The 16,957-nt window shown below is 34.6% G+C and overlaps 1 protein-coding gene across 1 annotated transcript in view; it reads left to right on the top strand.

Moving 5' to 3' along the window:
• Positions 1-313: 313 nt before the first annotated feature.
• DDC (dopa decarboxylase) overlaps positions 314-16,957 on the top strand; it is an 81,105-nt gene continuing 64,461 nt past the window's right edge. Inside the window, exons 1-2 of the mRNA XM_058181690.1 lie at positions 314-435; positions 4,466-4,684. Of these exons, the coding sequence (XP_058037673.1) occupies positions 4,484-4,684 (201 nt within the window). The 5' untranslated portion in view covers positions 314-435; positions 4,466-4,483. The remainder of the gene's footprint in view (positions 436-4,465; positions 4,685-16,957) is intronic.

Raw genomic sequence — 16,957 nt, forward strand, 5'->3', positions numbered from 1 at the left:
ATAGGCCTTTGATTGATGTGTGCCCAGCATGATGCTTAGAAAGCTATTCTCCACACGCTCAAATATAACAGTGTGGGACACTAATTGTGCTCAAATATTTTCTTAAATGAATGTCTGTGTGCCCATTTAAAACAGTACATTTAGAATCTTCTGTGATAATGAAAGACAATTGATCAACCACAGATGAATACTGCGTTCAATTTCCCAGCAAATATTTATTTGCTTTGGGTTTGGCATAGTGTTTGTGTTGAGTACAAATGAATGGATGAAGAACAAGAGAGGAAGTGTGATGCTCAGAATATTAAACTGCAAAGCGCTCTCTGATTGGTTCATGGAAACTACTTACTCTCAGTATAAATGGAGAAGAGCATCCTCTTCTTATAACTGTCACAAAGAAAGCAGCTGGGGAAACAGAAAAACAAAATCTCTCAAACAGTAAGTAAAAGTCTTTACCATTTAAACTTAGTTATTGAAATCATCTTAATGTAATCATCCCTGGCTTGGATCTTGTTGAAAAACATCTCCCTGATAGCAGTATTTCAGTGAGGATTCAGTTAGTCAGTATACTAATGTTAGCATTTTATTGTTCTGCTTGGGCTTTTTGATATCTTGTAAGATATTTGTATTTGAGGAACAAATAGGTTAGTATATAAAAATACAATGATTTTCTGTACATTATAGTAAAATTGTATAGTAACTGCATAGTACAGAAAAATTAAGCTTTAATACAGTAAAATACATATAGTGCACCAACTTTACATGTAATAATAACAAATATACTCTTAATCATGCTTTAGCAATACTGGAGATTTATAGATAGACAAAAATAACTGCTTAATTATTTGCTTTATGCTCACAATAATTGAACCTGATCTTGAGCTTAACCTAAATATTTTAACCTAAAGGAACTTAAGCAGAACACCTTCTTAGATAAATTAAAAACTTTAAAATGAAAGAAGAAAATTAAAAATTCACTAGCATTAATAGCACTACTGGTATTATTACTTGAAGGCACCAAGTGGGCAAATTTTTTTCTTAAATGAATGTAAATATTTTAATTACAAAAATAAGAATAATATTCATTATTTTGACATTTCTATTAAAATCAATTTTAATATATTCTTTCTCTTTTTCTATCCTAATATATCAGCCGAATCTGTTTTATTCCTGTTTTATTCCTTAATTATTGAACTATTAAAAGTGGTTATTCTGTAGATTTTGAATTTTTTTAAAAAACCTTGCTTCCCCTTCCTTCTTCTGCAAGTAAGGAGGTTATTAATGTTTTTAAAGTATTCTTGAAATAGTAGTAATAGTAATATTGGAAAGCCATATTATCTCATCTTTTCAATTATTTTTATAAGAGTTTGGAAAATGTCATGGAAAAATGTATTACATATTTATAAGGTTGGAAATATATCAGAAAGTGGTTGATGAGATCCCCCAACAGGGGCTGTACTGTTACATTCTTTTATAATAATGAAACAATGGAATTGAAATATCTTTAATATGAAAATCAATCAGATATCCAGTCATAATTGCATTAGCATCTGCTCTTTCAAAATATTTAATTTATAGGAGTTGATTGCCTTAATCAATTAGAATGCTAGTGTATTTACTTCTGTTACTCCTACAGATATTCCTTTGTCTATCTAATTTAAGTAGAAATACTCTTTTCCTGAGAAGAACTTTCAGTCTTAAGTCAAGTAAGTTACTTAAAATTGTTTTGATAGAAGTATTCAGATACCTCTCCTATTAACTAACTAATTCAGTGTTTTGTGTAGTTCTTAAAATAATGAAAATAAAGTAACAAATAATGCTACACAGAAAAACTATTTTAGACATCTTCACAAAAAGTGAAAAAGATATCAATAATTATAATATTTTTGGATAGCTACCCTATACATGTCTATGAAATCTGCATATCTTGGGCATATGTGATGTTGGGTGATAATGGTGAGATGGAACAAAACTTTTGACCACTTCAGTTCACTATTGACTTCGTTACTTGCTGACTGAGTCTTTATAATCAAAATCAATGCTTTTGCATATTATATAATAAGAAAAAGACTTGACTTGTGTTTTAGCCTAAATAACAATTGTCCATGTAATTTTCTTGGTAACAATATAGAAGTAACTTGTTTGCTTCTAAGATGGGGGGTTGTTTTGTATCCCATTTTAATCTATAGCCCAATATTTTTTTGTGTTATAGTCATTTCACCCACAAGAATCTATTATAATATGAGGCCAAGCACTTATTTCAGAGTTGAAAAAAAATATAAGACAGGGTCTTATTTTCGGGAAAATAATACCCTGTCTTATTTTACACACACACACACACACACACACACTATGAATACAGATCATTTGTTTGTTAAATGAAGTTATTTTGATTTTTTTTAAAATCCTGTTTCTCTATGTCTAGGAGGAATTAATTCACTGAGAGGAACTGACGTTCATAAGCCTTTGAGGGACTTAAGGAACCCAACTGCACCCCAGACCTATATTGTGCCTACATTTATATTAATGTATTCTGTCCAATTATATTTATATTATAAGTCACACTTTACAATAAATGCATCATTTCTAGAGGTACTTGTAGGAAAATAAGACTGGCAAGAAATATATCTATATATATATATATACATTTATATCTATAAATAGATATAAAAATCAAAAGTTTTTAAAGGCAAATATTTATGTTTTTCATTTACACAAAACACACTACTTGAACTGCCACAATGTTCCCCTGAAATATCCCAGAATTTGTAGATTACTGTGATGCTGATGATTTTATCATCATTGTAATTATACACTAAATGACAAATGACAATTACGATAATGTTCTGAATAATACCTCTAGCTCTTGTTAACACTGCTGTTTTCTGCAGTCATTACATACTGTGAACGTGCAGTGTTTGGAGAGAGAAAACATAAATAAATGCAATTTGCATTATCATGATCCTAACTTATTTGGAAGCCTAACAATATACACTATGTTGTGTGCATGTAAGTTTCCACCATGCAAATTTGCTAAATGCCTCCAGGAGGATAATGTCATCTGAGTGACATTAAGCAATCTCCATTTTTGCTATACTGTAATTGGATTTAATATTTTTCAACTTTTGCATATTATTTTAAGAAACTTTTCATCCATCATAGTTAAAAAGTATAGATAAAAAAAGCTTATATGGCTATTGTAGATGAGCAGGCAGAGCCCAAAGTTAGGGTCAAATGCACTTTCAGTTTGCAGTTGCTTATTACTACAAGAGACCTAAGTCCAGGCTCCCTATGAATTCCATCGACTCTTATCTAGTACCAATTTCTCTTGACTGTTAAGTGAACCAGATTTTATGGGAGCCTGTAATAAACTTTTAGTGCTTTGAATTGAACTCTGGTTCCTGATTATTTATGTCCTTAATTTCCTCTTCTCTGTTTCCCATTGTTTTCTTATTAAGTAGTGGTAATAGTTCTATATTGGTGAGAAAGAGATTTGTATTGCTATGGCTCTTTCCATAAGTAAATAAAATTCTATATTTTCATATAATAGTTGGAAAATGAAATATATTTAAGTGTTTAGCAGACTCAATCAATTGACTTGTCTAGCCTTTAATATGAATCACCTGGGTAGATAGGTATGTCCCTTCCATCCTTGGCTAGAGCCATGTGGGCTAAACAAGGCACTCCTTGTTCTTTACCTGGCCTTGTTCTAGGGGTAGATAAGCAAAACCTATTAAAGTTAAGATAGGATAACCTTCTTGCTCTTGGCGACGACAAGCAGATATATACAGGTGTGCATATTTCACATGATTAGGATGAGTCAGCAACTCTGGTAGAACAAACCTCAGTGCAGCCCTAACCTGGGAAGTGCTATTTGTTGCTGGCTTAGAAAAAAGTCTGCATGTTAACATGTTCAGATTTCCTGACTAGGAAGGAAGGAGCACAACGTTTATTTGATGTTAATATTATACTGTCTATAAACTGTATTGTGCTATTTTCTTTGCTTCTCATGCCTAGAGATTTTTGGAGTTCAGTGTCTATAACAAATCTAAATAATAATAATAATAATAATAATAATAATAATAATAATAATAATAATAATAATAACAACAACAACAACAACAACAACAACAACAACAACAACAACAACAACAGCAACAACTTATTACCTCCATATTCAAAAGTACCTGTAGCCCAAACAGCACATGCTTCCATATGTCTGGCTCTCCATTTTTAATGATGAGCTCTCCCTTACTACTTGTCTGCTTTTGTTTTGTTTTATTTTTTAAAAGAGATGGAAACTATTGGACACCATACTGTAAATTCCTGTCTGTGGGATAATGTAAAAGAAATAATTCTGTATGAACATTGGCTCTTGGCTCTTGGTTTGCAATTAGTTTCATATATAAAGAAGATAAGACAAATATACCTGTGCATTTTTTCCAAATTGTCAATGTGTTTCTTTTAGGTTGCTTGAAATCCTGAAATGGATGCCACAGAATTTCGAAAAAGAGGAAAAGAGATGGTGGATTACATTGCAGATTACATTGAGAAGATAGAGGAGCGACAGGTCTATCCTGATGTAGAGCCAGGTTATTTAAGAGCCCTCATTCCAGAGTTTGCTCCTGAAACACCTGAGAGATTTGAAGACATCCTTAAAGACGTTGAAAGGATAATTATGCCTGGGGTAATATTAATTAAGAAGTTTTGAAGATTTTACTTTTAATGCTGATGACAACAAAGTTAAGATAAAAGTGGGGTGGTTTCCAAACATTTTGTTACCAGGCTATTAGCAGAATTTAGGAAATGTCAGTGTGATGTTCTTTTGCTTATAAGAACTTTGTGAGGTCAGTAAGTCTTGTGATGGGAGAGTCATGTCAGGTGATGGTCTAATGGAGGGTCTTGTGGTAGATCAGGTGTGTGGGTCACATCAGGTGAAGGTCCTCTGATAGGTCAGGTGAGCGTCATTGGCTCTTGTGATGGGGAGGTCACATCAGGTGAGCGTCATTGGGAGGTGAAGTGCTGGCTGTGGTTGCGGGTTGATTGCGGGTTGGTGCTGTCATGATTGGTTGTGCAGTTGATTTGAATTCTCAGAGGTTTGTAGATCAATGTGTCTGTTGATGGAATGGCTTGTAGAGTACGAACATTCAATGAACTCCTAAGTGTGGTGGGTAGTAGCATGGCCGATGATTTTTGTATTGCTCCAATCGAATTGGTGTTGTTCAGTATTAGTGTGGGTAGAGATTGGAATTTGGGGTCATGGTGTTTGACTACCAGCTGGTGTTCATGGTTTTCAACTGATATGAGGAAACAGACAAAAGATTCCCATTCCTTGACATAATAAGAAGACAAGACAACAGAAAACTGGAAGCCCGCATCTACCACAAACCCATACACCTGGACCAGATCAGCTTTGCAAGCAACCACCCCAGCACACACAAAAGAAGCTGTGTCCAGTCCCTCTTCAGAAGGGCCAGGACATAGTGCAGCATCACAGCACTAAAAAAAGTGGAAGAGAAATGGCTATTAGGTGCCTTTCTCAGCAAAAAACTTTGTATTCTGCCACACAGCACCCAAACCACAACAAACCATACAGTCAACCATAACACAAAAACTAAGCCTATCACACATAAAAGGGATGTCAGCCAGAATTCTCCAAGGTCTAGGAATAACAAGAGCCCACAAACCCACAGCCAATTATCTAGAACCAAAGACAAGATACAGAAGGATGAAAGAAACAATGTAATTTACAAAATCAACTATAACAATTGAAAACAATTTATGTGGGACAAACATCATGTCAACTGAAAACCAGATTCCATGATCATCAGCTGGCAATCAAATGCCACAATCCCAAATCCCATTGAATAGCACCAATTTAATTGGAATATTACAAGAATCATCAGTGATACTACCACCCGCCATGCTCACAAGTGTATTGAAGGTTGGCACTCCACAAGCAATTACATCAACAGACACAACAACTACAGGCAGCCTACAAACTCCTGAGAATTCAGATCAACTGCACAACCAATCAGCAACAGCACCAACCTTCAACTAGCCCACAACCCCCCTAAAAAGCACTTCACCTCACTTCCCTATCAAAAGAGCCATCACAAGACCTTCATCTGACATGACCCATACTTCACCCCTCACAAGACCCATCAGAAGACCTTCTCCTGACCTATCACCTGACCCATCACTAGACCCATATCTGACATGACCCTCATCACAAGACTTACTGACCATACAAAGCCCTTATAAGCAGAACATCAGCGCTGACATTCCCTAAATTTCACTGAAGATGTTACCTAACCTGGTAATGAAACTTTTGGAAATCAACTCAAAAGACTGGAGAACAAACTTCCACTCTCATTCTTTACCTGAGCTACATATATTTGCCACTATTAAGATAATATTATTGACCCAAGTAGAAATGCTGCATTTGTTTTAGAAGCAGTTCAGTGTTTTCTGTTAAATATCTGTAACATTGCAATCACTAGATATATGAGTTAAAATGTTAGTGGGACTAGCTTTAAAGAACAATTACTATCATTGTGATAGCTTGTTTAGAGGTATCAGAAGGTCTGTGGTGGGGAAAATCAAATGTATTTTTACTTGGCAGATTTGATCTGAAACTGATTCAATTGAGTCTCTGATTAAGTTGGAAAGTCATATAAAATGTTTGAAACAGAAAGAAGCTCTTCAATAAAGAACAATTGAAAAGATTTAAAAAAACAAAACATTTTATTTACTAGATATTGTCTTTAGTTTTCTCTGCAATATTTTTTGGCAGATCTTTTTCTTCTCTTTCATTGGGCAAACAACACAGATTTTATCTCTCTATCTATCTATCTATCTATCTATCTATCTATCTATCTATCTATCTATCTATCTATCTATCTATCTATCTATCTATCATCTCGGTGTGGGTTATCAGGCTCATGCCAACAGTTTAATTTCCAGACTTGGATTTCTTATAATAGTTATATTTTTTATTTAAGATAGGCTAGAGATCATTGGAGATCATTCATCAATTTGGTGTGTCAGAAGAATTGCATATTCACTGAAAGGAAATTTGTTTGAACATTTTGTGGACTTGTATACTTTAAACAGAGAGAGTAACATAATTTTTTGGTGCAAAACTTTTCTCAAACTGATGGTTATTTTAGTTTGAAGGTTTCTATTAAATTAATTTAGTTTGTTAAATTTTATCATTTACATTTTAAATAGCAATATAAATTGGAAAATGACCTATATATCTACTTGAATTCTTTGCAAAAACAATTGGAAGAATTTTATCACCATCCCTTTGGGTGATATTCTAATAGGTAAAGGTAAAGGTTCCCCTCACACATATGTGCTAGTCATTCCCGACTCTAGGGGGTGGTGCTCATCTCCATTTCAAAGCCGAAGAGTCAGCACTGTCTGAAGACATCTTCGTGGTTATGTGGCCAACATGACTAAATGTCAAAGGCGCACGGAACATTGTTACCTTCCCATCAAAGGTGGTCCCTATTATTCTACTTGCATTTTTTATGTGCTTTCGAACTGTTAGGTTGGCAGAAGTTGGAACAAGTAATGGGAGCTCATCCCTTTATGCGGCACTAGGGATATGAACCGCTGAACTGCTGACCTTTTAATTGACACGCTCAGTGTTTTAGCAACTGAGCCACTACATTCCTTAGGATATTCTAATAATGAGCTAAATATTCTCTAATGAACATTTTAATAGGAAAAAAGTGGCTTTCAATAAAAGATGTTTTCCATGCTATTTGATCAGATCAGATCAGATTTATTTAATTTACTGTACATTGTCAACTACTTCTATATTTACAGTAGCTTATAGTAATATGTTATAAGGTATTAAAAAAGTAATACATTGCAGATTTCATCAACATAATCCAAAATATAAATGACACAATGCCCTATAATATTAATTTCCCCTCCAACAATTTCTATATCCATAATTAATTGTGGCATGGAATTATTTTTCTTTGTTAACAACCTGAATATGCAGCCACAATGATCATATTTACAATTAGAAACAAATGATGTTAGTTCAAGAGATGGGTAAGTTTATCCCTTATCCTGAACTAATTTGATTTGCCAATGATATTACATCATTAAATTTTAGTTTTAGTGCTAAGAGGGGCTTCTTTTGAAACATAAAATGAGACAGAACCTGACTAGGGCTCTAGAATTCTTACAAGTGCTGATGTGTATATTTTACATGAATGTGTTGTATTGGATATAGCAGGTTGCAAAACTTTCTTTGTCCTGATTCTGTCCTGCCCCACTCCCCACTTCTCACCCACCTCCCTTTTCTTTTAATAAAAGCACAATTGGAATAGCACTTTTCAAGTCAGTTCATCCCTTTATTGCAAGACAACCTATAAAGGGGACAATTGACAGTATTTTAAAATGTCCATTCCATCCTGAATCCTAATGATCCTTTTGGTCCGCCTTTGAAAATAAGACTTTATGTTCCAGAAATATCCTATCTTCTTATAAGGCACTCTTACTCAATAGTGGGATACAGCTGGTTTGGGCTGGTTTGGGTGAACCAGTAGTTACATTGCTGGATGACCCCTCCCCTCACCGCTCGTTCCAGAAGTCCCCATGCGCCTCATTTTGGCTCCCAGGTAAGTGCAGTGAGTCCAATAGGCCCAAAACAGAGCATGGGAAGATGCAGTGTGCCTCCCCATGGCATGTTTTGATGCTCAGGAGGCTGCAGGGAGGCCCAATAGGCTGAAAACAGGGCATGGGGGGCAACATGTCCCCCCTGCATCCCGTTTTTGCTCCCAGGGGGTGCAGGGGGCTGAGTCTGCCTGTCACACACCCTGGCCATGCCCACCATGGCCACATCCACCCATCCAGTCATTAGGGCAGAGAATCGGTTGTTAAATTATTTGAATCCCACCACTGCTCTTCCTCCAGGGAGATAGCAGCTATAGCTGCATTGTCTCTGTTCTCCAATGGCTATCTGAGCTCTCCAAGTCCTGCTCCTATATTAGATCAACAATACCATACGAAAGTGGCATTCAATATGTCTGTTAGAGCTATTCTATTAGATATGCATTATTTCATTTTGTGGAATATAACAGGCTGCATTTTACCAGGCCAGTAATAATTGGAGAATTACCCTATTTTTTGGAATATAAGATGCACCGGAATATAAGACGCAACTTAGTTTTTGGGAAGGAAAGTAGGGGGAAAAAATCTGCCTACCAGGTATTCATTTGGCTAGTGTCCTTAGTCTGGTCAGCTTCAGCACATTAGTTTGCTGTTTTTTATCCCCTGCTTGGGCTGAAAAAAAAGCTTCACAGTTGAGAGTAGGAGATCGTTTCACTGTAAAAAAGCTTAGCATGGAGATCGCTAGCGCCTTGTTAGGGCTGAAAAAATGCTTAGAAAAGGCTACATTTGGAGTATAAGAGGCACCCAAATTTTCAGCCTCTTTTAGGAGGGAAAATAATGTGTTTTATACTCTGAAAAATATGGTATATATTATTTTCTACAATTCCCACTATGCCTAGTCTATAAAGGTTTTCTGTCCACACTTCAAGGTGCTGTATATGTCTATAAATTGCTTTGTACAATTTAAAACTTATATAAAACAAAATGAAAAGTTAGGAGCAGCTTGGAAAATAAGTAGCTTTTTGTAGCTATATTCTGTTTTTATAATGATCAAAGGATGTGTCTCTTAAAACTTATTGGCGCAATAGCTGTATAAACTCACCTATATGAGATTAACTAAATCCCTGATGTTTTTAAAATGTTAGTAAAAGACAAAGATAACCCCTCACCTTTTTAAAACTGTGTGGACATAACTTGCCAAATGTATCAAAAATGCTTCAATTTGGGGTTTCCAGTGATGTCACCGCTCCTGCAGGGTGCTCTAACAGGGCACTCTGCGTTAGAAGACAGTAAAAGTCGACTTCCTGTTTGGCACCGTAGGTGATGGCGGTGATCTTTACGATCACCAACCTCTGGATTATGTGGAATCGCTAGGACAGCTTAAATCTGCTGTCCAGCGGTTCGGAAAACCCTCTTTTCGGGAGAAGAAGAGACAGTGAGCTGAGGGCAGAGGTTGAATTTCCCTAAAGCCTCTGAGAAAAAAGGGGTTTGAAGGGTTAAGTTCCCTCCAGCAACCCGAAGAGCTCCAGATCCGAGGGTTTTTCTGCTTTGGCGGAACCAATCTCCACGACCAAACACCGAGATTTATTTTGGATAATAATAATAAATAATATAGGATTATACCGGACAGAACGAAAGTGGGAGAACTTTATGCAAGTAGCCAAGCCAATTCCCCTTGTAACAAGCTTGAAAACAGCAAGAAAATGGAGGCGAATTGTTAACAAGTTAACGAGCGGAAAGTGAAAGTGATACTTAGCCTTTGCTGTCTGCCAGTAAATTGCATGTTATTTGCTACTTTAACTCTTTAACTCTTTGCTGCCTGCTGATAGAATTTAGGGGAGATTTTTAAACATTGCTTTAAAAGACTGTGTTTCTCAGAGGTTAAGAAGATTTAAACTGAATATTAAGTTGGAAATAAATAAATAATTTTATAGAAGATGGCAGCCAAACAATTAAAGTCTACTGTAACAAAGGGCTCTGGAATCTCATCAGCTGGTGCCTCTCCAGCTCATACAGTGGAGACTAGAACATTGAACTTAGAGGCGGTACAAGAGAATTTAAAAGACTTTATGCAAGAAAAATTTAAAGTAATAACTGATGAGATGTCTGAAATGAAAGAGCAGATATCAGAAATTCAAGTGGGAAATAAAGAAGTTAAGGAAGGATTTGTAATTGCAGTACAAAGTTTGGCAACAAATGTGATTTTATTGGAAGAGGAGGTTGAAGAAATTAAGCAACATAATTCAAAATTAGAAAATAAAATGGCTGAATTTCAAAGTAAAATGGAAAAAACAGATGATGAAATAGTTTTGATACAATATAGAAATATGGAATTTGCTCTAACAATTCGTGGTCTGAAAGAGAATAAAGAAGAGAATTTAAGGGAAATTTTTTCTGAAGTATTTGCTGAGATATTAGCAGCTCGTCCAGCAGATGTGGCTTATCAAATTGATAAAATATATCGTGTGAATTCTTGGATAGCAAGGCAAAAAAGTTGCCAAGGGATGTTGTTATTTATTTTACAAATAGAACAGTGAGAAATCAGATTTTGCAAGCCTCATATAAGGGGAGAAGATTCAGATTGCTGGTCAAGATATTTTAATATTAAAGGAAATTCCACCAAATATGTTAAGGGCTAGGAAGGAATTTGCCTTCCTGGTGAATGAACTTAAAAAACGTCAGATTGAATATAGATGGGATATTCCAACTGGTATAATAGTATATTATGCAGGGAAAGTACATCGTCTCAATACAGTTGGAAAAGCGAGAGAATTTTATGTAGAGGCATTAAAAGTTGGAAGTCTTCCTCCATTGGAAGCTAGAAGAAGGGAGACTGAAGTGAAGGAAAGAGAAGTGAAGCAGGTACAAGAACAGATTGTGATGGAAGAAGATTTATTACAAGTGTTGGAAATACCTACGACGGGTTCAGACTCAAAAGAACAAAGGCTGACAAGAGCTGCTGCTAAACGCAAGGAACAAGAGATGAAGGCACAACAACAACTGGCAACTACTACAACAGAAACAGTGGGAGGAGCAAGGCCTAAAGCAAAATGTGATCTGCGGCTAGTGTTCCAAAAGTTTCCTTTGGCCGATAATGGCAATTAAACTATTATCTTGGAATGTTAATGGTTTGAATTCACCGCAGAAGAGAAGGAAAGTATTTCACTATTTGAAACAATTTAAAAATGACATTACCTGTTTACAAGAAACACATATTAGATCTTTAGACCAGAAATATTTGATAAATTCAAAACTGGGAGTACATTTTGTTGCCTCCTCTTTGGAGAAAAAAAATGGTTTAGTTATATATATAAAGAAGGATATATCAGCAAAATTAATTGAGGTGGATAAGCAAGGAAGATACATTGCTATTGAACTTTGTTGGAGGAAAGAAGACATTATTAATAGGAGTTTATGCTCCGAATCAACAACAAGAAATTTTTTTCAAGTTTTTACATAAAAGAATAGTATTTTGGGATTATAAATCATATATATTAATGGGTGATTGGAATGGTGTGTTGGATACTCAAAAAGACAAAAAAAGTTTAAGGAAGATATCAAGCCTGGCGAAATTACCAAAGGCTTTTTTTGAAATGATGGAAGACTTGGAATTAAGAGATATTTGGAGAGAACATAATACAGAAGAGAGGGATTTTACCTTCTTTTCTGACAGGCACCAATCATTTTCGAGGATTGATTTTATTTTGATTACTAATGATTTGTATTCTAGAGTGAAGAGGACTAAGATTTGTTCAAGAACTCTATCTGATCATAGTCCGGTTTGGATTGAATTTGATCGGGAAAAGGAGGCTAGGAGATCATGGAGGTTGAATGAGAATTTGTTTAAATATGAACAAAATGTAAATGAATGTAAAAAGCAAATGAAAGAATTTTTTATTATGAATATGAAAAAAGAGACATCTATAGAGATGATTTGGGACTCCAGCAAGGCTTATATGAGAGGAAATCTTATACAAATGAATATTAAATACAAAAATAAATTGCAGAAAAAGAAAAAGAACTGGAAGAGGAAATTAAAAAGAAAGAACAATTATTGATAAATAGCCCAGGAAATAGTAAAATAAAAGAATCAATAAATATATTAAGAGGTCAGTTTAATATGTTGATGGCAGATCAAGTAGCAATTAATTTACAATATGTAAAACATAATACGTTTAATAATGCCAATAAGCCAGGAAGATGGTTTGCCTATTTAATAAGGAAAAAACAGAAATCACGAACGATTGATAAAATAGAATATAGGGGTAAGGAAGTTTATCAAAAGAACTTGATTAAAAAAGCATTTTTAGAGTATTATAGTAAGTTATATTCTATGGATATGATTGATGATACAGAGATAGAAAGATATTTACAACAACAAAATATTTGTGAGCTTACAGAAAACCAAAGAGAAGAACTGAATCAATTAATTACTTCAGAGGAAATTTTGTTAGCAATTAAACAACTTAAAATCGGTAAAGCACCAGGAACAGATGGTTTAACAGCTGTTTATTATAAAAATTTACAAAATGAGATGGTTGAACCACTTAAAGAGTTATTTAATAAAATTCAAATGGGAGGAGATGTTCCCCCTTCATGGAGGACAGCCTTTATTTCGTTAATACTGAAGGAAGATCGAGATGGTATTAAAGCAGAGAAGTATAGGCCTATATCACTTTTAAATACTGATTACAAGATATTTACCAAGATACTTGCTAATAGATTAATGCCAGTGATGAATCAAATAATTCATAATGATCAGTCAGGATTTATTAAGGGTAGGCAGATGAGATATAATGTGAGGCAAATTGTAAATTTACTTGAATATTTGGAACGAAACAACCAAGTATCAGTGGCACTCCTTTTTTTGGATGCTGAAAAAGCTTTTGATAGATTGGATTGGCAGTTTTTGTTTAAAGTAATAGAAAAAATGCAATTTGGGGATTATTTTATTCACGCAATTAAAGCAATATATCAGAAGCAAACAGCACAAATAATAGTAAATGGTGGGTTAACAGAAACTTTTAAAATTGGGAAAGGGACGAGACAGGGATGTCCCTTGTCCCCATTACTTTTTATTTTAACTTTAGAAATTCTTCTGAATAAAATACGTGGTTCCGATCGAATAAAGGGAATTAGAGTTAAACATCAAGATTACAGATTAAGAGCTTTTGCAGATGACCTGGTTGTTACTGTATCTCAACCAATATACTCAGTAACTGGTTTAAAAGATATAATTGGTCAGTATGGTAAAGTATCTGGATTTAAGGTGAATCAGCAAAAGACAAAGATGATAACTAAAAATATGAATATACAACAAAAAGAAGAGTTAGAAAGAACTACAGGTTTTGAAATTGTTAAAAAGGTTAAATATTTAGGAATATATATTACAGCTTCAAATGTTAAATTATACAAAAATAATTATGAGGTATTGTGGCAGAAGGTATGGAAAGAAATGGAGAGCTGGAAGAAGTTACAACTATCTTTGCTGGGAAGAATAGCGGCTATAAAAATGAATGTTTTGCCCAGGTTTTTATTTTTGTTTCAAATGATACCGGTGCTTAAGAATGATATTAAATTACAGGAATGGCAAAAGGGGATTAGTAAATTTGTATGGATGGGCAAAAAACCAAGAATAAAATTAAAAATAATGCAGGATATAAGGGAAAGGGGGGGTCTTAAAATGCCTAATTTAAAATTGTATTATGAAGCAGTTGTCTTATCATTAATTACTGATTGGATTAATTTAACTGAGGAAAGAGTTTTGAATATAGAAGGTTATGGTTTGTTATATGGGTGGCATGCCTATTTATTATATGATAAGAAAGTAGATAAAATATTTAAAATAATATAATTAGAAATGCATTATTGAGGGTTTGGAGGAAATATCAATATAAATTAGATGGAAAGATTCCAATATGGGCAATCCCGAGACACATGATAGAAAATATAAATATATATCAAAAGATGGAGGTAGTTACCTATAAAGAACTTCTTTGTATGGAAAAGGGGGAATTACAATTAAAATCTAGAGAAAAGATGGGGGAAGAAGGAAAAAATTATACATGGTTCCAATATGGACAATTACAAGCTAGATGGAAATTAGATCAAAAAATAGGTGTTAAGCAAATTGAGGATAATTTGTTAAAACAAATGAGAGATCAACGCCAACAGCATATTAAGAGGTTGTATAATGTATTAGTAGAAATAGATTCAGAGACTGAATTGGTTAAGGATTGTATGATTAAGTGGGCACAAAACTTTCAGCAACCAATAATGTTGGAAACTTGGGAAAGAATTTGGGTGAGGAATGTTAAATTTACACAAGCGCAAAATATGAGAGAAAATTTTTATAAGATGTTTTATAGATGGCATTTAGACCCCAAAAAATTGTCATGTATGTATCCTAATGTACAGGCTAAATGTTGGAGATGCGATTGTGAAGATGCCACTTATTATCATATATGGTGGACTTGTAAAAAAGTTAAAGCATTTTGGATTAAAGTATGGTGGATCATGCAGAATATTTTGAAAAAGAAGATTAAGTTTACCCCGCAGTTCTTTTTACTAGGAATAATTATGGATTGTACAGCTATAGACTAAATTGATTTTGAACTTAATAACAGCCGCAAGACTTTTGATTGCTCAATATTGGAAGAAAGAAGAATTACCTACAATTGAAGAATGGACACTTAAAGTATCAAATCTGGCAGAAATGGCAAAAATCTCTGCTTACTTGAAAGACTATACACAAGAAAAATATATTTTAGAATGGAAAATGTGGATTGATTATATTCAAAATAAGTATCAGATAAAAAAATATCGAATAGCATATGAGTAAATTTAGGAAATAATTTGTATTAGATATATTTCTGAAGGAGAGGGGAATTGAGAGTGTGACTAAGTGTGGAGAGACTAGAGATTATAATTTAGGAATTATTTTAGATAATGATTGTTAGTTTTGATACCCTGCATTTTGTTCTGGGAAGTCGGGGTGGGGGTGGGGGTAAGGGGAGGGGAATTGGGGGGTTGAGGCTAGTGATGGAGTGATGGTTAATGTACAGGGATTATTGAAGATGTATAAATATAATTAATGTAGGGTCGGGTCTGCCCAGTTGCCATTTCAGAATGGTGGGGAGGGAAAACAGAGAGAGTAGGAGATAGGAAAGAGGAGAAGAGGAAGGAAGAGGGGTAGAAGAGGGAGAAGGAGTGTAGGGTGGAGGGAGGAGAGGAGGTAGATAAGAGAAGGAGAGGAAGGTTTGGAAAGTAAAAGAAGGTAGAAGAGGGAGGGTGTTAAAAAGGGGGGTGGTGACTGGGCAGGCCCGACTAATTGTATATAACTGTACATTGGATGAATTATTTGATATGATTGTAAAAATAAAACTTTTTTTTTTTAAAAAGAAGATCGTAAAAGTCAGTGAAACAGTATAAATCACTGTTCACTGACCTTAGCATACCCTTTGGGCATAAGAGGGTTTATGCAGAGCTGTGGGGGAGTGGTAGATCTAGACAGGGGGTTTGCTCTTAAGAGCGAATTTTCCTGGATTTATGGTCCCACCGAACTTCACTATCTCCGACTTCAAACGCGCTCCTGTTTTTTTTTCAGGAAAAAGGAGTAGGAGTCACTTCTGCTCAAAAGGACTTATTAAATTGATTGATTTTCTAAGCAGACGGGAATTTCACAAGCGTTCGATCTTTGAAGCAGAAACAACACGGCAAGTACACCGACTCCCCTTTTGAAACTACTTCTCTTTGTCTCTGATTAATTGACTTTTAAAATGGCGTCTGAAAGTGAAAGTGAAATTTTTTTTAGTACAACAAAGTAGCGTTATTTGTGGATTGTTACAAACAGCGTTCTCTTATACTGAAAGGAGTAAAGGAAAGTTTTTAAGTTTAAATTCCTGATTCTTTTGAAGACAGAATGGCAGCTAAACCTTTAAAGCCTTCTGGAAGAAGGGGATCTGAACCAAGCCTTGAGGATATATTGAAAGTACAATTAAAACTTTCTGAAGATAGGCAAAAAGAGATGATGGAGAATTTTAATGCAAAAATAAGAGAAGATATTCTTATGGCTGTTCAAGGATTGAGTAAAAAAATTGAGGGATTGGAAGAAGAAATGCAACAGACCTCTCAGTAAAATAAGCATTTAGAAGATAAAATGCAAGGGGTTCAGAAAAAAGTGGATCAAAATGAAGATCAGGTTGTGATATTACAATATAAACTTATGGAAGGAGCTCTTAGAATCCGTGGTATGCAAGAACAGCGAGGAGAGGACTTAAGAAAAATTATATCAGAAGCATTGGCTGAATTTATTGAAGTGGAA

Source organism: Ahaetulla prasina, chromosome 4 (assembly GCF_028640845.1).
Source record: "Ahaetulla prasina isolate Xishuangbanna chromosome 4, ASM2864084v1, whole genome shotgun sequence".
In the NCBI taxonomy this organism is placed as follows: Eukaryota; Metazoa; Chordata; class Lepidosauria; order Squamata; family Colubridae; genus Ahaetulla; species Ahaetulla prasina.